The sequence below is a fragment of the Neoarius graeffei genome, chromosome 11, assembly GCF_027579695.1.
Source record: "Neoarius graeffei isolate fNeoGra1 chromosome 11, fNeoGra1.pri, whole genome shotgun sequence".
Classification (NCBI taxonomy): Eukaryota; Metazoa; Chordata; class Actinopteri; order Siluriformes; family Ariidae; genus Neoarius; species Neoarius graeffei.
The window spans coordinates 6,778,759-6,804,927 of record NC_083579.1 but is presented as its reverse complement, the minus strand read 5'-3'; the positions used below and the strand labels follow the sequence as shown (position 1 = coordinate 6,804,927).

General features: G+C 41.7%; 1 protein-coding gene across 1 annotated transcript in view; it reads right to left on the bottom strand.

The window, feature by feature from the left end:
• LOC132893745 (glutamate-rich protein 1) overlaps positions 1–23,478 on the bottom strand; it is a 46,375-nt gene extending 22,897 nt beyond the window's left edge. The window contains exons 1-3 of the mRNA XM_060932863.1: positions 23,122–23,478; positions 10,347–10,481; positions 10,048–10,191 (exon numbers count right to left, since the gene is read on the bottom strand). Of these exons, the coding sequence (XP_060788846.1) occupies positions 10,048–10,191; positions 10,347–10,481; positions 23,122–23,140 (298 nt within the window). The 5' untranslated portion in view covers positions 23,141–23,478. The remainder of the gene's footprint in view (positions 1–10,047; positions 10,192–10,346; positions 10,482–23,121) is intronic.
• Positions 23,479–26,169: the final 2,691 nt, after the last annotated feature.

The following is a 26,169-nucleotide window of genomic DNA, read 5'->3' as shown; positions in this document are numbered from 1 at the left end:
CCAAACCCTGGCTTATCAACGACTTCTGGATTAACAGGCAAAGTGTGTACAACAATCCTTTTGTGGATATTAGCAATTTTTTTTTTTGCTGATATGACCAAGTAATAAATTAATCACTTCGGAGACATGCTGTTATAGGAAAATAATCAACAACTGGGTGGTGTGATGAAACAGAGATACACTCACCATCCTGAAGATTATTATTTTCCAAAAAAGAAAAAAAAAATCCTGCAGTGTTTTCCTCCTCTTATATGACAGCAATTCGGTTACAATTTTATTTATAAATTAAATGACGACACATTGTACGTTTTATCCCTTTCTAGTTACATTTAATGTCCTGGGACTGTACAGTGTAACAGAGCGATATTATGTCTTCCATGAACCTCGTTTTAGTTCATTACTTCATTTTCTATCTTGTCTGCTGTTCTTTATTCCTGCACTTGTGCTGTCGTTGGCTGCGAAACCAATTTAATCTCGTTTATTGAGTCAATAAAGTAAGATATACGTATTTATCCATCTCTCACACACACACTTACGGTACTGTACCTGGACTTTAGAGTCCTTTTACCGTGTTCCATGTCTCAGGATGATGTACGGATAAAACTCCCTGAAGAGTGTGTGCGCGGGCACGCGTGTGTGTGATTGAAGTGCCCTTCAAGTCGAGCTCTGAGCCACGGATCACACAGCCTTTCACCATAAACCTCATTGTAATGAGTGGGAGGGTTCGGACGCGGCAGATGAAAGAGGAGTACTTAATGATACGGATAATGGGGGTGCTTGTGTGTGTGTGTGTGTGTGTGTGTGTGTGTATGTGAGAGAGAGAGAGAGAGAGAGAGAGAGAGAGAGAGAGAGAGATTGTGCTATAAAAGGTTCAGCAGAATCTATTCTCATCAACTGCAATTCGCATCTCAAAGCGATATGAGCAACCTGCCTTTAGTTCCTTATTCCATGATTCAAAGGGGTTCAGGAATGTCACGTTAAAGCTGCCATAAGCAATCTATTGAGAGAACACTCCGGCTAAACAGCCTTTACATCCTGATAACTGTCGCTGAAACAGCTCCTCTGAGAAAGGAAAATGTCTCCGTGACCTTCCTGGGTTCTGTAATCAGCAACTAAACACTTGTAAAACACTCAGGCAGTGTTAACTGATCATGAAAATTCTCCTGCTCGTGAGTTATTTTCCACAGGTAGGTGAGAAACATGATGAAACTTGCTACCTTGAAGCTGAAGGAAATGAAATATGGCTAAAACTGGTGTAATCGCCCAAACTATTAGTTGAGCTATGGGATTTAAACCAGGCCTGTATTCCTAAAGCTCGTTATGACACTTAATTACACCATACGAAAGAATGTTTTCCACCTCTCCTAACTGAAAACCAGTTTATTAATCCTTATGGATATTTGAATATTAAAATTAGGCAAAAGGTACATACACTATATGGCAAAAGCATGTGGACACCTGATCTTCACACTCCTTTGTTGAACATTTCATTCCGGATTTATTCCCTCTCTGTTGTTATAATAAGTTCCACTCTTCCGGGAAAGCTTTTCACTTGATCTTGGGGCGTGGCAATGGGGATTTGTGATCATTCATCTACAAGGAGCATTAGTGAGCTCAGGCTCTGATGTTGGGCGAGGAGACCTGGTGTGCAGTTCATCCCAAAGGTGGTGTTCAGCCAGGGCTCTGTCCAAGACACAAGTTCTTCCATGCCAACCTTGGCAAACCACGTTTTCCTGGAGCTCACTTTGTGCACCTGGGCATCGTCATATCTGAACTTTTTATTCAGCACTCTTTCGAGGAGAAGAAAATTGTACAATTACAAAGGATTTCGATAGAAAAGGAGCACAAGCCACTTGGAAGTAGGCTAGACTAATCGAGCAAAGAGATCATCGGATATTCTCATCATGCTGGAACATCTGCAAATGCCCTCAGTGCTTTTGGTGTCCACAATACAAGTGGACTCAAAAGGGGACTTGGTTCTCTTTCTGGACATTTTAGCCTTAGTTTTCACACTCGGTCCATTACAGTGTCCCGAGTGGTCTCGGATCAATGACTTAGAATTTTTGTGCATATATAAACACAACAAATGAACTCGGACCCCTCGAAAGTGTCCCACACGTGAACCGTACTCAGACCAGCTCACCTCTGGTTTGTTTATGGTTGACTTGATTTGTGCGTTGTGAAAACAAAATACTCTCATCCTGCTTGGCACTTTGCTTTGCAGTTAAAGAACTTGACAGTTGCTGTATATACACAGCTCCAATTTTCTGTCACCTAACAGAAAAACAACTTGAATGGCTTTCTGAGGGGTCATGTCAGAATTCTCCTCAACAAGGTCAACAGTTAAGCTAATACTGTGGCACTAGCAGTTATGCTATAGTGCATCAAGTTGTTCACAGTAATAATAGTATTGTGTCAGTAACAGAAACAATAGTTACTGTATTACTTGGACGCTCCACAAACATCCTGGTGAAAAGTCAGGCGGGCAGGTCAGAATTTTCTATATTTTCTCGCCTAGTTTGACAACTCCGATGATGTATTCCTTGATTGTCAATCATGGCTATCTCTGGATCCTCCTCCCCAACGACATGAACGATGATTGGTCGGGGTTAAACAGTCAAAAATACTGCTGCCAGTCTCCCGACCAAGACATGGCAAGAATTTATGGTCTGCGATTGTTCAATCGGACATGGTGACCATCGTGAAAGACAAAAATATCATGTAGTCTGATCCTCGCATAATTTGGCCAATTTCCACCCACCAGCCAACTCTCCCCTATCAATCTCTCCAGCTACCAACTGGGGAGAGTGAAGTCTAACACATGCTTCCTCTGATACACATGAAACCAGTCAACCACATCTTGTCTAACTGCTGCTTCACAGGGAAGCGTAATACCCCCAGAGGAAAGAACTATCTGCCCTCTTCCACATACTTAAGCTCACAGGTGCCAACAATTGGCTCGCGTCATTGTGATTGATATGGAAGCTCAGAGAGCATGGCCGAATTTGCTCTCATGGACTCTCAGCCATGGGATTTTTGTGTTGCTCCACTCAGCAGCCCCAGTCTTGCTGAAGTTCATCATTTGCTAACATAATTTGATGTCATTTGTAGCTAATTATTTACACATTAAAAAACAAACAAACAAAACCCCAAAAGCCTCCTATGCTTTATCTGTCGAAGATAAAGCCATGCTGCGCCCCCTAGTGGTGGGGTACTGAAGCCATGTCATCACATCATGTTACTGTTAATGTTACAGAGTAAAACCTGCTGTGGTCAGTTTATCTTTTAATGCATAGATCAGTTCTAATATTTTTAGTCAGACTCAATTCTCTTCCTCTCCTGTCATGTTCAATGTCCCGCTTAGTCACTTTCTTTTCTGTGATTACTGACTGCATTAACATAGATCCATTTCAGGTTGCCATAATAACGGCCATACGGTTTCTGTACCACAGGTAGAGCATTTCAGAAATGGATGATGGGAAGATCAGTCTTTCTAAGTCACTGGATTTGACCAGTATTATTATTATTATTATTTAAAAAATACCTGATGAAATACAGTGCTGAGCGTAAATGAGTGCACCCCCTTTGAAAAGTAACATTTTAAACAATATCTCAATGAACACAATTTCCAAAATGTTGAAAAGACAAAGTTTAATATAACATCTGTTTAACTTATAACGGGAAAGTAAGGTTAATAATATAAACTTAGATTACACATTTTTCAGTTTTACTCAAATTAGGGTGGTGCAAAAATGAGTACACCCCACAACAAAAACTACATCTAGTACTTTGTATGGCCTCCATGATTTTTAATGACAGCACCGAGTCTTCTAGGCATGGAATGAACAAATTGGCGACATTTTGCAACATCAATCTTTTTCCATTCTTCAACAACGACCTCTTTTAGTGACTGGATGCTGGATGGAGAGTGATGCTCAACTGGTCTCTTCAGAATTCCCCAAAGAAAATAATTTCTTTACGCCACGAAGGTGAAGGCTACAAGAAGATCAGCAAAGCTTTACTTATCAGTCAGAATACTGTAGCAAAAGTGGTACAAAAATTTAAGAAAGATGGAACTGCAACCATCTCACAGAGACATCCAGGTCGTCCACGGAAGTTAACACCTCGACGGGAGCGTCTTCTGATGAGAAGGGTTGAAGAAAATCGGCATGCAAGTTCACTGCAGTTATCTAAAGAAGTAGAAAGCCAAACTGGGGTGACTATTTCCCGTGACACAATACGGCGTACACTGCAGAGGAATGGCATGCATGGATGCCGTCCACGAAAGAAGCCTCTCCTAAAGCCCAGGCACAAAAAAGCCCGCCTAGAGTTTGCCAGGGCCCATGCTGACAAAGATGAAGACTACTGGGACTCTATACTCTGGAGTGATGAGACCAAGATAAATGTTTTTGGAACTGATGGCGTCGCAAAGGTGAGGAATACAAAGAAAAATGCCTGGTGCCTACAGTGAAACATGGTGGTGGCAGTGTCCTTATGTGGGGCTGCATGAGTGCTGCTGGTGTCGGGGAGCTGCATTTCATTGACGGCATCATGAATTCACAGACGTATTGCTCTATACTGAAAGAGAAGATGCTACCATCACTCCGTGCCCTTGGTCGTTGTGCAACATGACTAAACACACATCTAAGGCCACTGTTGGATTTCTGAAGAAGAACAGGGTGAAAGTGATTCAGTGGCCAAGTATGTCTCCTGATCTGAACCCAATCGAACACCTATGGGGAATTCTGAAGAGACCAGTTGAGCATCACTCTCCATCCAGCATCCAGTCACTAAAAGAGGTCGTTGTTGAAGAATGGGAAAAGATTGATGTTGCAAAATGTCACCAACTTGTTCATTCCATGCCTAGAAGACTCGATGCTGTCATTAAAAATCATGAAGGCCGTACAAAGTACTAGATGATGTAGTTTTTGTTGTGGGGTGTACTCATTTTTGCACCACCCTAATTTGAGTAAAACTGAAAAACGTGTAATCCAAGTTATATTATTAACCTTACTTTCCCATTATAAGTTAAACAGATGTTATATTAAACTTTGTCTTTTCAACATTTTGGAAATTATTTGTGTTCATTGAGATATTGTTTAAAATGTTACTTTTCAAAGGGGGTGCACTCATTTACGCTCAGCACAGTATATTGAATATGAATATAAAATTAGGAGATCAATTCCTGGGAAAAGCAGGCCATCCAGCTGAGAACAGATCAGTGTCTCTCCTGACTTCATCCCCATCTCAGGGATGCATTAAAAGGGGGAAAAAAGCTGTAGCTGCAACAGCAAGATCAGTTCTTTTTTTCTTCTTTAATAATTGAACTAGGACTCAAAAGTATCTAGTTATTAATTGGATTGCAAATCCAGAAGTTGTTAGAGCTGAGTAGAATCTGAGCTCATAAAAAAAAAAAAAAAGATCCTAATCCTCTCAGTGTCTTAACACATATTTCTGGTTTATTTGCTTTTGGTTGATTTCATTCCACATAGCACTATTAGCTGCTCTTTCCTCAAATAACATCATCAACACCGTAAACACAATGCAGAAGCCAGAATTAAGACTTTCAAGCCTCCTTCACTGGAGAAATTATAGCAGCTAAAAGCAGCTTTATCTCTAAACTAGTGTAGGCATTATACTCACTTTGGGGTTTGTTTTTGATATTTAATGTTGTAATTTTACGATATTTTACAGCATTAAAGCTGAAACTTGTATTGCGACCGCCGATACAAAATGGAAAAACACGTCCCTGCTAGGGATGGCGAAAACTTAAAAAAAAAAAAAAAACTTGACCGACCACCGAGCCTCATTAGCCAGTTAAAGTCGGTTAACCTAGGAGTTTAAATAGGGATACAAACGGTGCGCCTTTTGGCGGATGCTGCCTTTTTCACGGCTGAATCGTGCAGATCCGATTTTTTTTTTTTTAGGGGGGGCGTTGGAGTGTCTGAATAATTTCATCAGAGTAAATTCTGTATTAAAATTACTAAATAAGCAAATGCCGTTACAGTCCATGAAACATAGGAAGTATGAGAAGAAAACAATAAATCAGAAAGCTGTGCACGTTTTCGCGGAAGCTGAGCAAATAGACTGGTACCAAAATCCAGAATTGTGACACCCAAAGGCATTTTTGAGACAAAGTCGGCAAACAGTCTTATTTTGTCAATTTGGGTGTGCCGAATTCAAATCTGCAATATGCCGAGCTCTATCTGACCTCTGTTGACCTCTAGAGGTCATTGAACTTTGGGCCTGTAAACGTCTCAGCTGAACCCAGTTTCTCAGCTTTCTAAGGAATGAAATGTACTAAAATGATTAATGAAGTTAGCAAATGGCCTTGTTTGTTAAATGTTTGGGTGCTGAATTCATTTTTCATTTGTAAAACGACATATGACCTCTGATAACCTCAAGGTCATTAAACTTGGCCTATAGGAGAATGCCTCGGCGATCACCTTACATAACATTGCATTACATTTAGCGGTTATTGTTTATACAAAGCTACTGAAAAAAGGACAGATTCAGCAGCATACAAAACGTGGGGGCATACAGGGTATACAGGTTAATCAGGGTTAGTATATATGAGAGTTTTTTTCTTTGTTGTTTGTTTTTTGTAAAGGCTTTACCCCGTTTAAAACAAAACAAACAACAAAGAAAGAAAAAAACTCTCATATATACTAACCCTGATTAACCTGTATACCCTGTATGCCCCCACATTTTGTATGCTGCTGAATCTGTCCTTTTTTCAGTAGCTTTGTATAAACAATAACCGCTAAATGTAATGCAATGTTATGTAAGGTGATCGCCTAGGCATTCTCATTGTGAAAAGTAAGTCACATGTACATGGACTGGCATTTAATGTTGTATTTGTTCCTTTCTATTTGTTTTTTGTCTGTTCATATTCTTTTTGGGGAAGTAAAGTCAGTTTAAAAATGCCATTAAATGCATAGGCCTATAGGCCAAGTTTAATGACCTTGAGGTTATCAGAAGTCATATGTCGTTTTACAAATGAAAAATGAATTCAGCACCCAAACATTTAACAAACAAGGCCATTTGCTAACTTCATTAATCATTTTAGTACATTTCATTCCTTAGAAAGCTGAGAAACTGGGTTCAGCTGAGACGTTTACAGGCCCAAAGTTCAATGACCTCTAGAGGTCAACAGAGGTCAGATAGAGCTCGGCATATTGCAGATTTGAATTCGGCACACCCAAATTGACAAAATAAGACTGTTTGCTGACTTTGTCTCAAAAATGCCTTTAACTCCTTAAATAAGCACTTTTTTGAATTTTGGTACCCGTCTAAAATGTGCACAGCTTTCTGATTTACTGTTTTCTTCTCATACTTCCCATGTTTCATGGACTGTAACGGCATTTGCTTATTTAGTAATTTTAATACAGAATTTACTCTGATGAAATTATTCAGACATTCCAACGCCCCCCCTAAAAAAAAAAAAAAAAATCGGATCTGCACGATTCAGTCGTGAAAAAGTCGGCACCTGCGCCTTTAGTTTGTGTGGAGAGATATGATCTGCAATAACATGCATTGTTGGCTACAGACCGAAACATACTTTCAGAATGCACTGGCCACGGCAGGACTAAACTCGATGTGCCTTCTAATAATAAAAAAAAAAAAAAACCAGATAAGCTAAAAAGCCTGTGTCTACACTTTTCTTTCGCCGAGTGTCAGCTGTCTTCAACTGGGGTGGGAGGGCGGGACATGACTGAATGGGTGTTTCTGATTTGTCAGCTGTCTTCTACTGGGGCGGGAGGGCGGGACATGACTGAATGGGTGTTTGATTTATCAGCTGTCGTCCTTACACCGCAATGCATGCCCCAAGCGTTTACAACACAGAATTCCAGGTTCTCCGCTCCAAAATCGGCAGCTTCAAAACGATTGATTTATTTTTTTTAACCGACAACCAAAAAAAAAAAAAAATTAACCGGTTGACGTTGATTCGGTCAACCATCAGTCAAACGGTCATCAGTTAACATCCCTAGTCCCTGCACATGCACTCTGGGATGCGCTGATATCAATGTTCACATTAACACTGTTATATCACAAGTGTTTGTTTACATGTGTGCTGCCCAATCACCTGCTCCAACAAACAAGAATATTTGTTCATTTACTGCCATGACGCACAAGATTGAATCAGGTTGCACATCAGTTAATTATTTAGTTTTAAAAATTCTGCCATCTTATGTGCCAATCCATTCAGAGTTTATGATGATCAAAGATTAGTCCAGTTTATTAAATCACATTCTTGAAGTGAGTAAATATTTACTTATTCAAATCTGTCGCAGTGCAGTGGGCATGACCTCTGCACTTGTCAGGCTAAGTGAAGGCAGTGTGGCCTCTGTGCCAGTCAATCAGTCTTAATGAAGAAGGCATAGCCTTTTTGTCTATAAAAGACTTCATGAAGGAGGTGTGGCCTTTGTATCAATCAGCCTTAATGAAGGTGGCGTGGCCTCTGATAATGTTAGTCTTAAAAAAGGAGGTGTGACCTTTATCGGGTGTGACCTGTGTGACCTTTATTGGGTGTGACCTCTGTGACCATCGGTCTTAAATGAAGGACACGTAGACTTTTTGTCTATCAGATGTAATGAAGAGGGTGTAGCTTTTGTATCAATCAATCAATCAGTCTTAATGAAGGAGGCATGGCGTCTGTTCCTGTCAGTCTTAATCAAGGAGGTGTGACCTTTACATCAATCAGACTTATTAATGAAGGTGTGGCCTTTGTATTTGTCAGTCTTATGAATAAGGGAGGTGTGGCCCTTGTGTCTATCAGTCTTATTAGTGAAGGTGTAGCCCTTGTGTCCATCAGTCTTATTGATGAGGGAGGTGTGGCCTTTGTATCAATCAATCAGTCTTATGAATAAGGGAGGTGTGGCCTTTGGGTCTATCAGTCTTATTAGTGAAGTTGTAGCCCTTGTGTCCATCAGTCTTATTAATGAGGGAGGTGTGGCCTTTGTATCAATCAATCAATCAGTCTTATTAGTGAAGGAGGTGTGGCCCTTGTGTGCATCAGTCTTATTAATGAAGGAGGTGTGGCCTTTGTATCAATCAATCAGTCTTATTAGTGAAGGAGGTGTGGCCCTTGTGTCCATCAGTTTTATTAGTGAAGGAGGTGTGGCCCTTGTGTCCATCAGTTTTATTAGTGAAGGAGGTGTGGCCCTTGTGTCCATCAGTTTTATTAGTGAAGGAGGTGTGGCCCTTGTGTCCATCAGTCTTATTAATGAGGGAGGTGTGGCCTTTCTATCAATCAGTCTTATGAATAAGGGAGGTGTGACCTTTGTCTCCATCAGTCTTATGAATAAAGGAGGTGTGGCCTTTGGGTCTATCAGTCTTATTAATGAGGGAGGTGTGGCCTTTGTATCAATCAATCAGTTTTATTAGTGAAGGAGGTGTGGCCCTTGTGTCTGTCAGTTTTACTTGTGAAGGAGGTGTGGCCCTTGTGTCCGTCAGTCTTAATGAAGGAGGCATAGCCTTTTTGTCCGTCAGACTTAATGAAGGAGGCATGGCCTTTGTATCACGCAGCCTTAATGAAGGTGGTGTGGTCTCTCAATGTCAGAGGCATGGCCTTTGTCAGTTTTAAGTGGGGAGGCGTGGCCTTTGTGCCTATAAGTCTTAATGAAGATGCAAAGTTTTTTTTTGTCTATCAGATGTAATGAAGGGGGTGTGGCCTTTGTCAATCAGTCTGATTAATGAAGGAGGTGTGGCCTCTGTTCCTGTCAATCTTAATCAAGGGGGTGTGGCCTTTGTATCAATCAGCCTTAATGAGGAAGTTGTGGCCTCTCTGACTATCAGGCATAATGAAAGAGGCGGAGCTTTCATGTCTATCAGACAATGAAGGTGTGGCTTGTGTCCATTAGTCTTAATGAAGGAGGCGTGGCCTCTGTTCCTGTCAGTCCCAGTGAAGAATCATCTCTGTGTGTAATGCTTTTGCAGTTAAGAGTGTGACCTGGCTCCTCTATTACACCACTTGGAGGGATTGATGGAGCACAGGTTCAGATATGTGTATTGCATTACACTCACACACTCTAAATGGTCTCTTACCAGGCGGCATCTCATCTGCGTTACTGACAGGTTGTGCATCAGTAGCCGACCTCGATCCATCTCCACTGGCAGGAACGTAGTCTTTCGGAGGAGGGAGGACTGTGTACAGCTTCCTGCCTGATACAGCAGACTCTCCTGCATGACCTGTGAAAGAGAGAGAAACACCCATAAAGTATTTGTACTCAGTTTTAAGAAAACAGTGTACACAATCTCATACACACCATGAAATTGTGTTTACTTCATTTACTATTTTATACAGTTATTCATTGGAAAGATGAGGGTATAGTCTGTAGCCTTACCAGTCACTTTGCTTGGCTTCAGCTGAACACCTTTAAAATGTTTAGCTGGTTGGGGTTGATGGACAGGAGTCTCGAGTGCTTTTTCTACCTTTAGGGCAGTAGGGTAGAGTCTCTGCAGGACTTTTGCCTGAAATACTGACAGAGGAGAGATGTTGAGCATGTGGGGAAATTCACAGTACGGCTGCAGAGAGCGTATAAAGTTCAAAGCTACAAAAAGACCAAAGCTCTTCACATAAATAGTAATGTGTAAACAGACTACAGTGCACTACAGTATTAAAAATAAAGTATAATAGAACATTTAGCATGCCCTTTGTATGTGGAATCTGAATTGGTGTCCGTCAGTAGATCCTGAAATATCCACCCTGAAGGATTTGCTTATCAATATGCAATATCATTCAAACGCTAACCAACAAACCAGCATGACAATCACTAAACACATGACAGATATTTCAATGTAATATTTCCTGTGTGTTTCAACCATTTGTAACTTTTCAGACCTGCTGGATCATAAAACTTCATAGAGATTTGCAAATGTGTGATCATGCATAACTGTTCTGAGTTGAGACTTGTTTAAGATAATACGTAGGGCTGCACGATTATGGAAAAAATGATAAATCACGATTATCTTGATCAAAATTGTAATCGCGATTATTAATCACGATTATTCTTGATGTTAGGGAAATCACTTAAATTTTATTTCACTATATTCAAACAAACAATATGAACAGCTTTCAGTGCAGAATGAAATTTAAAAGAGAAATTCTGATTTCCAAATGACAAATAAATGAAATTTATCCAAGAAATTACCAAAGGATGAAGGAACTGAAAACTCAATTGCAACAATTACATAGCATTATACTGAGGCCTACAAGTTTTTAGCTAGAAAGACCAGCCTATCAACATGCTCTGGCTTTAAACATGAGCGAAGGCAGGTCACAAAATTGCCTCCAGTGCTAAATAGTCTGTTGTTCCGACATACCGTAAAATACCAAATAATAGCCGAGTTCCAATTAACCGCCGAGTTCCCTTTAACGGCCGGGTGTACGCGTGTGTTGTGACAAATAAAGGCCGGTTCCGAATACTCGCCGGGGTCTATAAAAATAAATAAATAAATAAATAAATAAATAAAAAAGCGTCCGAACGTTCTATCTAGAATATTGAGGCTTCTTTCTTCAAAACATTCTTTTTACCTCATAGCATTGTGCTAGCTGTTTGAGACGTTCATCATGGCGCCGCCGCGAAAAAATAAGAAGTATGATATCAAATTTAAACTTTCCGTAGTAAAATATGCAGAGGACAACAGTGGAGAAGCGGCCGCAAGACATTTTTCTGTGGACCCCAAAAGAGTCAGGGAGTGGAGGAAGCAGAAAGATGACTTGCAACGTCTTTCAACGCAGGAGGGCAGCAAAGCACGGCTACCAGGCGGGGGCAGGAAGAAGGCTAGCGAGGCGTAAGGGAGTGGGTACTGGCCAAGAGGACCCGTCACGAGAGGGTCTCGAGAAAATTAATCAGAGAAAAGGCCAAAGAAGTGTACAACACCGTAAGCGATGGCTGAGAGGAGGGATTCACGGCAAGTGTTGGGTGGTTAAATCGCTTCCTCAAACGCAATAACTTCTCGTCCAGACGGCGCACTACAATTGCCCAGAAGGATGCGGATGATGGAGAAGATGAGCAACATGAAGATGAGGGTGAAGCGTTTGACAATGAACTGGTAGTTGAGGATGATGAGGAGGAGGAGGATGAGTGAGGGAAGGATATGGACTTAACAGGCTATCGAATCAGTTTTGAGTTGAGTTGTTCTTTTGTTACGATGTGCTCATGTGTCTGAGTGTTTGTAGGCCCAGCACTTTTCTGGTTTTCTGGTGTTTAAACGATTTTGCATTGCATAGTTTTCTACCAAAACAATATGAATGAATGAATGAACGCAAAATGAAATTATTTCTATAATACTGTTTACAACATTTTGTTACGTGATAATAAACATGCCATTTCAATGTTATAATCTTGGTCTACCGTAATATTTCTTGAGGAATGCAACTCCGTTACTTTTGACAGATGTCTTAGCCAATTACGTTTGACATGGGTGTGTGGGATATCACTTACGTCATCGAATGAGGAATACCCCTTTGGGTATACCCAACGAAAGCCAGCGTGTGTGGTGACATTGAGGACTGCGGGTTTCCAAGGTTGGACTGCTGCTTCTGTTAAACGACCTAAATTGCCGAATGCATGCATCAAAGCAGACACTGAGTTTTATTAAAGACCTTATACCATTTCACTTGCCCTTACCCATTCGGATCTGGAAGACGCTTTACAAAAAAGGTGAGAGCGTTCTAACATGCATTTCAGTCTGCTCGCGGCCAATCTAATCCAAGGGGCCTTTTCAACAAGTAATCTGTCGTGCAAGTTGGGCAGAAGCACGCGTCAGGCAGGCAACATGTAGGCCTACAAGTCAGTAACCTATTCAACTAACTTTCATCCGAACTTTAAGTTTTCTACGGGGTCGAGCCACCGTACCAACTCACTCGGGGAATAGGCTCATATCGGCCAAATAGGGAGACGTCTTGGAGAGAAACGTGAGAATGCAAGATGACAGTATGTAGCCACTGCAGGTCACTTATTTTTCAGCATAAGAAAAAACCCTTTGGTTTGAAACTTCGCACCCTAATTATGTTGCTTCAACGTCGCGCCCTCCATGCAATTTCAGATTGACAGACATCGCGAAGCGCAAAGGGTGGAGGCTGCATGGGTGAGGGTGATAGCAAGTGACCATAACTTTGCGGAGTAATTAAATCACAGTGCTGCGCACAGACAATGGTGTAGTTTCTTGATTATTTTGTAAAGCATGCACTTAACTAGTCATTAACAGGAAAAGGTGTGTGATTTATCCTTTATCCACCCCGACTGTGCCATGCGAAGATGCATTCTGCGTCTTCAAAATTCCCCGAAGTCGGCACCGTGCTATCTGTAATCTAACTCTAAACAAACTGTAAGTTATACTGGTTAAAAGTAGGCCTATCTGAGAATGATTTTTTCCCCATTTTGAGGTAGATTTTGGGGAAGGTGTTTGTGAAGAAGGAATTAATCGCCTGTTCCAAATAGCCGCCTAGTCTCTAATACGCGCTGGGTCTCTTACGTGATTGAGACAAATAATAGCCCGGGCTATTATTTGGTATTTTACGGTAGTTAGCTTTTCTCTCTCACCTCAACCTGTTACCTACTCTCACGCCATCACCCCTTGAAGATACCGCTGCACTGAAACTCTGCACACTTGGCCAGTGTTGCCAGATGCTGCTGACGTTTTCCAGCCCAAAATATGTTCAAAACCCGCCAAAATGCACTTAAAACCGCCCAATCTGGCAACACTGCACTTGGCTTGCTTGCTTATTTAGGCGGAGTAATGAAACCTTACATGTGTCGGTTCGCCCCCTAATGGTTTGGCGGAGAATTGGTCAAAAAGTGCTTGATCAGAGCTCGCATTTTAAATGGAAATAAATCGCGATTTTCATTTAATTTAATCGTGGCAGCCAAAATCGCGATTTTCGATTAAATTCGATTAATTGTGCAGCCCTAATAATACGACAGCAGAGGTGTGGTCGAGCATCAGCTGTGGACGGAGAGGAAGCAAGTCGAACCAGCAGGTAACGTGATGAGCCTCACCTGTGTTTGATCACCGGCAATTTACTTGTGTGTCCTTTTAAAGAGAAGCCAGTAACCAGAGAGAGAGAACCAACGCAGTGGTGTGTGTTTGAAGCATTCAGCTGAAAAGCTCAAAAATAATGAAAACCTAAAAAAGTTTTCGTAAGCCTGTCTCCTCATTTTCCCCATGAACTACAATAGCACTTCAGATCTTTAGCTAACATGGTTTCAAGGAGGTTACTGGGTAGTTTGAGATGGTAAGCCACATTACACTGCAAAATTTTGGAAGTGTCCCACCTTGACAGCAGGAGTGGAACCCAATATGGTCTTCTGCTGTTGCATGCTGAGATGCTTTTCTGCTCACCACGGTTTTAAAGAGTGATTATGAGTTACTATAATCCCCTGTGACTCCACACTCTAGGTCCAACCCACCACCCCCACTACTGCCAGGGCCTCTCTACAACTTCACACCTCAGAGGCCCATCCATCCTCCACCACAGCCTCATACGTTAACGAGCTCTTTAAGAAGCCGAACCCATGCAAAGCAGCAGGTCCAACTCAGTCTCACCATTTACCCTGAAGCACTGTGCTGATCAGCTGTCTCCGGTGTTCAGAGACATCTTCAATACCTCATTGGAGACATGCCATGTGCCAGCCTGCTTCAAGGCCTCTACCATTATCCCTGTCCCCAAAAAGCCAAGGATCACAGGATTAAATGACTACAGACCCATCGTCCTGACATCCTTCAAGCGCCTTGTGCTGTACCACCTCCTCAAAAGCCATCACTGACCCGCTCCTGGACCCCATGCAGTTCGCCTACAGACCCAACAGATCTGCAGACAACGTTGCCAACATGGCTCTTCATGTCATCCTCCAGCACCTGGACTCCCCAAGAACCTATGCTAGGATCCTGTTTGTGGATTTCAGTTCTGCCTTCAACGCCATCATCCCGGCTCTTCTGCAGGACAAGCTCTCCCAGCTGAACATGCCTGAACCCACCTGCAGGTGGATCACTGAGTTCCTGTCTGACAGGAAACAGCACGTGAAACTGGGGAAACGCGTCTCTGACTCCCGAACCATCAGCACCGGATCCCCCAGGCTGCATCCTTTCTCCTCTACACCAAAAGTTGCACCTCCAGTCATCAGTCTGTCAAGCTCCTAAAGTTCACAGACGACGCCACCCTCATTGTACTCCTCTCTGATGAGGATGAATCTGCCTACAGATGGGAGATTGACCATCTGGTGTCCTGGTGCAGGCAGAACTGCTTAGAGCTCAATGCTGTAAGACAGTGGAGATGATTGTAGAGTTCAGGAGGAGCTCTGCCACACCCTCCCCTATCAACCTGTTCGACTCCCCCAGTAACCTCTGTGGAGTATTTCCACTTCCTGGGGACTATAAGTCACCCAGGACCTTAAGTAGGAGACGTATACCTGCTCGCTCACCAAGAAAGCACAGCAGAGGATGTACTTCCTGCGGCGGTTGAAGAAGTTTGATCTGCCAAAGACAATGACGGTGCCCGTTTACACCACCATCATCGAGTCCATCCTCACCTTCTCCATCACTGTCTAGCCAGGGACAAGGGCAGATTGCAGTGCATCATCCGCTCTGCTGAGAGGACGATCAACTGCAACCTTCCATCTCTTCAGGACCTGTACGAGTCCAGGACCTTGAGGAGAGCGGAAAGGATTGTGGCCGATCCCTCTTACCCCGGACACAAACTTTTTTGAACCACTCCCCACTGGTAGGAGGTTGTGGTCCATTAGAACCAAAACCTCATGCCATAAGGCCAGCTTATTCCCCACTGCACCTGCCTCATCAATCAGGCCCAAGACCCCACCGACTCTAACCTCACATTTTCAATCTGTGACATTAATGCACTTCGTCTCTGACCTACAATTTTGCACATTTCAAGATCATGGCATACATTTCCATTCTGTGATCCGTTACTGCACAAATATTGCACAGCTCACACTGTACAGCTTGGTTACTGACTTGGTCCATTACACATATTCTCTTCCTCTCATACATTCCTTTGTCTCTTTTCTATGTTCATCATGTGACCTATTTTTGCACATCCCAGACAGCTTGGACTTCAACAACTCCTGCACATACCCCTTAAATTATGTCCACTTTTCAAATTTGTATATTTCAGATCCTCCTATTTCTTATTCTATGTATACAGCTATTTTTTGTCTTCTATTTTGAACTATTCAAACTCTATTCTAATTCTAATACTATATCCTTCCTGGCAGCTTGAACTGCTCAATCTGTCCAATTTCCTCTGACCTCTCATCAACAAGGCGTTTGTTTCCACCCACAGAACTGTCGCTCACTCACTCGATGTTTTTTGTTTTTCACACCACGTTTCTGGTTGAGAGTACGTCGTGCGCATTCTGGCTGCCACTTCTCACTGGAGCCTTTTTTATTTTCTCTCCTTTTTAAAAAAATTTCTTTTTTCTGCGTGTTTGTAGTTTGATGTTTGAGTGTTTTGTCCGCCAGTTGTGGTGTAGCTCCGGACCCAGTTTTGGGCGTTGGTTCTCTCCAGGCCTTGGTTCGCCGTGGGTGATGCCTGTGCTCCCAGCTATGGACTGCAGTGAGCTCGTTGCTCATTTTAACATCGTGGTTGTCCAGCGCCCTGTGCTTTAGTGCTTGACGTGATGTTCCGAGCGATGTTGCTTGGTGGCGTCGCGGCGGTTGTGCAGGCGGTTTGGGACACACCAGCGCTCTGCGTGGCAGTGCTTCTATGCTCGCTTTGTGGATCCATGGCGTGGTGCCCCGAGTGATGTTGCTGGCAGCGTCACGGCGGCTGTGCTGGCGGTGTGGGACTTGTTTTCGTGCGCCTTTTGGTGGGACTGTGGCTGCTACACCACTGGAATGACATCCTGACCTCTATTTGGTGGACTTTTTTTTTTCTGCCTATAATTGTAAAGAGACCTTGGGTTTTGAGAAATGCACTATACAAATTGAACCTATTATTATCCTGTGTAAACTTTAAAGACAGTTGTGTGTGAGAACCCCAGGAGATCAGCAGTTTCTGAAATACTCAAACTAGTCCATCTGGCCCAAACCAACACCCATGCCACAGTGAAAATCACACTTTGAGATCACAATTTTTCCCATTCTGATATTTGACGTGAATGTTAGCTCTTGATTTATATATGATTTAGCGAGTGTGTGCGCACGTGTATAGTTACAGCGCAGTTAAATTGCAACCCGTCTGATCAAATGTTGTTATATTTAGGGATCCAAGCATCAGTGTCACCTCAGACCTAATGTGTTCTATCAGTGGAAGGTTAAACAATGGAAATCTCTAGGGCTTCAGAAATATATTATTTGAAAAATCTTGAAATAAATCCATACTTGGGAGGTTCATGGAATTGATTTTACAGTTAAAAGATGGACAAGTTACCAAAAGTATGAAAACTGCTGTTGTAGTCAACTCAAGTTATACACAGGTGTAGTGTTCACATTCAAATAATGGTTTGTTAGAAAAACAACAAAACACTCCAAATATGAACCTTAAGGAATAATTTTGTCTTTAGCAAGTTTACAGATACGTTCCCCTTATTTATCTATGAGCTTCATCCAAGATTAGACACTAACCGTTGTCAAATGGCTGACTACATCTGTGGTAAGATGTAAACAGTGTACGTTTCTATTGAGGGAAGGTTTTCTGAAATTAATTTCTGTCTACTTCTGAGTAAAATAGATTAAAATCGTATTAAAATCAGTGTGTGTGCGTGCATGCTAATGCTAACTGAACACCATACAGTGATAATGGCATGTGCACATACAGTGGGGAAAATGAGTATTTGATACACTGCCGATTTTGCAAGTTTTCCCCACTTACAAAGAATGGAGAGGTCTGTAATTTTTATAGTAGGTACACTTCAACTATGAGACAGAATCTTAAAAAAAAAAAAATCCAGAAAATCACATTTATGACTTTAATAATTAATTTGCATTTTATTGCATGAAATAAGTATTTGATACAATAGAAAAACAGAACTTAATATTTGGTACAGAAACCTTTGTTTACAATTATAGAGGTCAGACATTTCCTGTAGTTCTTGACCAGGTTTGCACACACTGCAGCAGGGATTTTGGCCCACTCCTCCATACAGATCTTCTCCAGATCTTTCGGGTTTCGGGGCTGTCGCTGGGCAACACGGAGTTTCAGCTCCCTCCAAAGATTTTCTATTGGGTTCAGGTCTGGAGACTGGCTAGGCCACTCCAGGACCTTGAAATGCTTCTTACGGAGCCACTCCTTAGTTGCCCTGGCTGTGCGTTTCGGGTCATTGTCATGCTGGAAGACCCAGCCACGACCAATCTTCAATGCTCTTACTGAGGGAAGGAGGTTGTTGCCCCAAATCTCACAACACATGACCCCATCCATCCTCCCCTCAATACGGTGCAGTCGTCCTGTCCCCTTTGCAGAAAAGCACCCCCAAAGTATGATGTTTCCACCCCCATGCTTCACAGTTGGGATGGTGTTCTTGGGGTTGTACTCATCCTTTTTTTTCCTCCAAACACGGCGAGTCGAGTTTATACCAAAAAGCTCCATTTTGGTCTTATCTGACCACATGACCTTCTCCCATGCCTCCTCTGGATCATCCAGATGTTCATTGGCAAACTCCATACAGGCCTGGACATGTGCTGGCTTGAGCAGGGGGACCTTGCGTGCGTGCTGCAGGATTTTAATCCATGACTGCGTAGTGTTACTAATGATGAGCTTTGAGACTGTGGTCCCAGCTCTCTTCAGGTCATTGACCAGGTCCTCCTGTGTAGTTCTGGGCTGATCCCTCAGCTTTCTCATGATCATTGATACCCCATGAGGCGAGATCTTGCATGGAGCCCCAGACCGAGGGAGATTAACGGTCATCTTGAGTTTCTTCCCTTTTCTAATAATTGTGCCAACAGTTGTTGCCTTCTCACCAAGCTGCTTGCCTATTGTCCTGTAGTCCATCCCAGCCTTGTGCAGGTCTACAATTTTGTCCCTGGTGTCCTTGGACAGCTCTTTGGTCTTGCCCATGGTGGAGAGGTTGGAGTGTGATTGTGTGGACAGGTGTCTTTTATACAGGTAACGATTTCAAACGGGTGCAAGTATAGGTAATCGTATGGGGCCGAGTGAAATTAAGGATTAATTTCACGAGTGATTTCGAAGTTTGGCGACCCAGGCGATTTCAAAACTTTGAAATCACGAGTGAAATTGATCCTTAATTTTATGAGGAACCATACGATTACTTGTTTATAATATATAGGGCCAAATTCATACTTCGGAAGCCATTCAAGTTCACAACATTTGTCATTCACGTTTTCTGAACAAATCAGAGCGCAAGACTATCTTGCACATTTGAATCAGTTTCTAAAGCATTCCTTGTTTTCGCAAATCTCTCGCTTTTCCCTCGAGGACTCTTGAAAAGTAACATCTTTCAGGATTGATCTCGGATATTTCTCTTGTCTCAGATGCTGATCCAATGCTGCCTGCATTACTTTAAGAGAGTCTGGTTCGTAGTTTTCCCCATTTTTCTTTCCTCACTTCCATACTTGCCAACTTTTCATAATTCTCATGGGGGAGAAAAGTGCGTGAACGACATTTTCAATTGGACGAGGGTATGATGCGCGGTTGAAATGATAAAAACGGTGGATCCCAATTAATTGTAAACCATTTGAAAGTTATACAATTAAAGAGTTTTTGAATTGTTGAGATTGTTCTATCAATTACTATAGGTTATGGGATTCATGTATCAGGCATGAGAGAGCGCAGAGTGAAACATCTGAAATACTCATCTTGAATTTTAATATAATAACAATGAAAGGGAAGTCTTAAATCAGATTTTGAGCTGAAAAATCTCATGCCTAAATACTGTATACATACAGAGACCCACAGAAAATAACACAAGTGATGCTTTAAAAGAAATGTTTATCATTTCTTAAAATAGTCGCAGTGAATGAAAGTATTATTGGATTGCATCAAATGTGTTTTCCTTCTGTAAGCTCATGTAAAAATACAGAGAACTATAATATCATATATAAATTAAATTTTAATAAGATTTAACCAAAATAGTAACAACTCAATTAAATAAATACTGCACTGTCTTAGTACGACTAAAATGCATCTCTCTCACTAAACACTTTCCAACAGAATTTTTAAAAAACACTAGAAATCCTACCAAAATCCGATCGGAATGCAGCAAAGGAATTTGCTCATTTGCAAACTTTGAAAGTTTTCAAAAAAAAAAAAAAAGGCACTAGAAATACTACCATACTATCACAATATACTCCACAAAGAAATTCACTCAAATGCAACATTTTAGTATGACCAAAATACACTCACGAGTACTCTTTCACTTAAAACCTCAAAACTCTATCAAAATCAATCACTTTCCAGATAATTCACTTGTAAACTTTCAAACATAAATTCAAAATGGCACGAATACATGACCACACTATTCAAATACACTCCTCAAACAAATTCTCTGTCATGCAAAATTTCACTAAACACTTTAGAAGTTGTACAGTTTGTTTCTGAAATGCTATGGAAGACTAGTTTAATTTCACACTCAAATGTCCATTATATTCTGATTTAAGGTATCTTTACCTTAAAATGTGTAACTGGCTGGTCGAACATTTGCTTATCCATGGAAATTCATTCTCCCAGGCAACCTGGGATTTGCATTCATATTTTTGCCATTTGGTATTGGGTTTAGTGGCCATGATGAATGAATGACTGCTTGTAAAAAATGGACAGCCTGGGTGAATCCTAAATTACGGAAGTGACTGTTGTTCTGTTCGTTGATTGGTTAAAAATCAGTTGAATGTTTCTCATACGATTCTGATTGGACATAATCGGGAGTATTTTTAATTTGGCGGTAGGGATTTCCCCAAACCGGGAGATTATCCAGTTTTTAACAAATATGATCGGGAAGCGGGCGCCGAAATCGGGAGGGTTGGCAAGTATGCACTTCTGCATAAAACTGCGATAGCACCTTGTCTAACTCGCAGCATTCATATGCCACTACAGAGTCGTTTATTTCTTTCTGCGGCCCATTTCTTAAACACGGAAAGCCAAAAATTCATACTTTTTTTTGGATTTTCATTTTCGCTTGCAGCTTTCAATTGGTTTATCGTTTCTTCGTCAAATATAGCAAAACGCGGCATTGCTGAGTCAGCAGAGTCAGCCATTTTGTTGACAAAATTTGCTAACTTTTGTAACCGTAACCAGGCAACAAACTAGCCAATAACATTTCAGAAATATGGCCCTGTGTTAAGGGAAAAAAAAAGCCCTCCTTGATTGACCAATCAGAATTGAGTAATTTGGCCCTCTGTATGACAACCCCGATTCCAAAAAAGTTGGGACAAAGTACAAATTGTAAATAAAAACGGAATGCAATAATTTACAGATCTCAAAAACTGATATTGTATTCACAATAGAACATAGACAACATATCAAATGTTGAAAGTGAGATATTTTGAAATTTCATGCCAAATATTGGCTCATTTGAAATTTCATGACAGCAACACATCTCAAAAAAGTTGGGACAGGGGCAATAAGAGGCTGGAAAAGTTAAAGGTACAAAAAAGGAACAGCTGGAGGACCAAATTGCAACTCATTAGGTCAATTGGCAATAGGTCATTAACATGACCGGGTATAAAAAGAGCATCTTGGAGTGGCAGCGGCTCTCAGAAGTAAAGATGGGAAGAGGATCACCAATCCCCCTAATTCTGCGCTGACAAATAGTGGAGCAATATCAGAAAGGAGTTCGACAGTGTAAAATTGCAAAGAGTTTGAACATATCATCATCTACAGTGCATAATATCATCAAAAGATTCAGAGAATCTGGAAGAATCTCTGTGCATAAGGGTCAAGGCCGGAAAACCATACTGGGTGCCCGTGATCTTCGGGCCCTTAGACGGCACTGCATCACATACAGGCATGCTTCTGTATTGGAAATCACAAAATGGGCTCAGGAATATTTCCAGAGAACATTATCTGTGAACACAATTCACCATGCCATCCGCCGTTGCCAGCTAAAACTCTATAGTTCAAAGAAGAAGCCGTATCTAAACATGATCCAGAAGCGCGGACGTCTTCTCTGGGCCGAGGCTCATTTAAAATGGACCGTGGCAAAGTGGAAAACTGTTCTGTGGTCAGACGAATCAAAATTTGAAGTTCTTTATGGAAATCAGGGACGCAGTGTCATTCGGACTAAAGAGGAGAAGGACGACCCGAGTTGTTATCGGCGCTCAGTTCAGAAGCCTGCATCTCTGATGGTATGGGGTTGCATTAGTGCGTGTGGCATGGGCAGCTTACACATCTGGAAAGACAGACACCATCAATGCTGAAAGGTATATCCAGGTTCTAGAGCAACATATGCTCCCATCCAGACGACGTCTCTTTCAGGGAAGACCTTGCATTTTCCAACATGACAATGCCAAACCACATACTGCATCAATTACAGCATCATGGCTGCGTAGAAGAAGGGTCCGGGTACTGAACTGGCCAGCCTGCAGTCCAGATCTTTCACCCATAGAAAACATTTGGCGCATCATAAAACGGAAGATACGACAAAAAAAGACCTAAGACAGTTGAGCAACTAGAATCCTACATTAGACAAGAATGGGTTAACATTCCTATCCCTAAACTTGAGCAACTTGTCTCCTCAGTCCCCAGACGTTTACAGACTGTTGTAAAGAGAAAAGGGGATGTCTCACAGTGGTAAACATGGCCTTGTCCCAACTTTTTTGGAATTGTATAATACAGGTAATGAGTGGAGAATAGGACGGCTTCTTAAAGAAAAACTAACAGGTCTGTGAGAGCCAGAATTCTTGCTGGTTGGTAGGTGATCAAATACTTATTTCATGCAATAAAATGCAAATTAATTACTTAAAAATCATACAATGTGATTTTCTGGATTTTTTTTTTTAATTTTAGATTCTGTCTGTGACAGTTGAAGTGTACCTGTGATAAAAACTACAGCCCTCTGCATGGCTTATAACTGGGGAAACTTACAAAATCAGCAGTGAATCAAATATTTATTTCCCCCACAAGTTATGCCTGCGCGCGCTGCACTTGCACCAACCGTCAAATAAATTTACCTCAGTAAATGAATTAGCCGCGTTAGCATCTCTTACCTTCTTTTCTCAGCGCCATGTTATCTGAGGGTATGTTCTTCTTTGTTTAAACAGGCTTGACAATTTAGCTGACATTTAATTTCGCTGACTAAAACTGCACAACTTCTAAACAAACCTGGCTGCTGCTAGCCAACTTACCTAGCTAATCTTATCGAGTTAGGTAGACTTAGCTAGCCGGCATTAAAAAAAAAAAAACCGGATATGGTTACGGCTTAAATGAAATGGTGACGTTCTTATATCATTTAAAATGCATACCATTCTCTTTCAAAAATTATACGCATAATTTTTTCGTCATAAACTAATCCAGTTCGTACGGTATCATCCTTCTACACACAGCGCTAACTATTGGTGACCTAACCAAGATGGCGCCGCTTTGTGTCAATACGGTCGCGTTTGTTCCGCCCTTACTCGTAAAAAATCCCGCCTCCTGAAATATGACTGGATAAAAGTCTCTACAAAAAAAAGTGCTGATTGGACGATTGAGAATCCGTCAGTTAGAGTTCAAACAAACAAAAAAAAACCTTGAAGAGTAAATATAAACGATTTGTTTTATGTTTATTCATATTCCTTAATATTTATAGACTTATTTTTATTATTATTATTATTATTTTTTGTCGATACAGCGTTTGAGCAGGAAGGCGGGGTTTGGATAACGGAGGTTGCTCAGCATCAGGACCGGATCGAGCGCGCGCACCTCAGGAGCCTCCGGACGCGAGCACGCGCACGGGGACGCGCATTTGCGCGTGCACGCACGCACGCTCGCTCCCTGTGTGAACTTCTCCACGTCTTCAGTATGTGAAAAAAAAAAAGGGGGGAAGCCACGGGGAAAATATACTGGATCGCCTAGAATGTCAGCGTTGAAAAAGGTTGGTGTGCATCTTGTTTTTATGACACACACACACACACACACACATGAGCGGGCTGCAGCAGTTGATGCATGTGCACGTACAGTTTGCAGGCATGAGGATTAAATTTAGGAAAATAAATAAAAACTGCATAAAAACAAACTGAGGACAAGCTTATAATGTCAGAGTAGATTAGTTTATTGTAGCTCACTAAGCATGATATACATAAATTACACTTTTTGGATTATTATAATAATAATAATAGATATTACACAAGTAGATATTTAAATATATATATTTTTAAAATTCTGCAAAAATTTGCACCAGAATTCAACAAACTCTCATTTCAGACTTCATCAGAGCACTTCACAGAGACATAACCCTTTACATATCCTGTATAATGATTTGCATGCAGGTTTGATTCAGAAATGGTTTCAATTAATTGTGCATCGATGAGCTCTAAATATTGTCCGAGAACCGATACTGATCTACTGACATTTGGAAGACTTTGTTGGCAAGTTATGGAAAATATGATTTGGTATCAAATACATCAGCGGTATAAAATCCAGTCCGATACGGAACCGGTGTTGAAAATTGAAAAGTGGATAACAGCATGGCATTTCAAATAAAAGGATGAAGGAAAAGGACGTTTCCTCTGCAGGGGTTCTGAGTAGCGCTTGCTGGACTCTGTCCCACTGAACCGCTTCAGTGCCTGGATGATGTTGGACAGATTTGTATTGAACCAGGGAGAGAGAAGAAAGGAAGGCAAGGAGATGAAGTAGTCAGTGATTTGTGTGCGAGACGCAGAACATGCACATGGAAGAGGGATGAAAAGAGATGAAGGAGCGAGGACAAGAAAGCCAAACATGATGAGAGAACTGGAAAACACAAGACAGAGAGAGAGAGAGAATCACATCATGATCTAACCTGAACTGCTTTCTGAAAACACTGTGAGGAAGAACGTGTAAAGAGCTTACATAATCCAGTACACAAATCTCACTAGCAGTGTAACGACAAGTGTAACACAACATCCACAGAGCAAGAAGGAAGGCATGTGGACACGTCGACTTGCAGCATCTGGGAGCTAAAGTGCAGCATCAGCTATTATACAGCTGTTAATACAGTTTGTATACTTCCTGTATAGTTAGTGCTTACTGTATGTGTTGAGGAAGCATCAGGAGTACTTATTCATACTGCATAATAAATATACAGTGCACACTAGATATCAGTATATACACAAGGAAGGATGCACAATTATAGAGAAATAACTATGCAGAGCATATGTAGTAGCTGATTCATGGATATATATATATATATATATATATATATATATATATATATATATATATATATATATATATATATATATATATTCTTAATTTCCCTGAGGGAACCTACCGAAAGGGATTAATAAAGTTTTATCTAATATATACAGGGCAGGAATTTCATGAGGGCCATGGTCCTCGTGCCCTCTCAATTTGGCCTTGTGCCCTTGGAAAAAAATATCTGCCGTAAGGCCACAGTGGCTTTGATGGCCTGCGGTTTTGTAGTCTGCCTCGTGACTGCCAATAGGCTTGAACATCACCTGCGTCTACTGAGAAAAAATTTGTCTTTTGATGACATTCTGGGGCGGCACGGTGGTGTAGTGGTTAGCGCTGTCGCCTCACAGCAAGAAGGTCCTGGGTTCGAGCCCCGGGGCCGGCGAGGGCCTTTCTGTGCGGAGTTTGCATGTTCTCCCCGTGTCCACGTGGGTTTCCTCCGGGTGCTCCGGTTTCCCCCACAGTCCAAAGACATGCAGGTTAGGTTAACTGGTGACTCTAAATTGACCGTAGGTGTGAATGTGAGTGTGAATGGTTGTCTGTGTGTCAGCCCTGTGATGACCTGGCGACTTGTCCAGGGTGTACCCCGCCTTTCGCCCGTAGTCAGCTGGGATAGGCTCCAGCTTGCCTGCGACCCTGTAGAAGGATAAAGCGGCTAGAGATAATGAGATGAGATGACATTCTGGATTCTTATTGGGCAACTCATCAGTGGTGGATCAGACTCGAGCCTGGCATGAACCGCTCCGACGTGCTATAATGACACCAATCTATCACCAACCAATCAGGAGACTTAATCAAACGCATCCCCCGCCCACTTTTGTCCACGTCTGAGACGTTGAATTTTCACAGAAGGAGGGAAGAAGTTGACTGAGGTAAGACTGTGT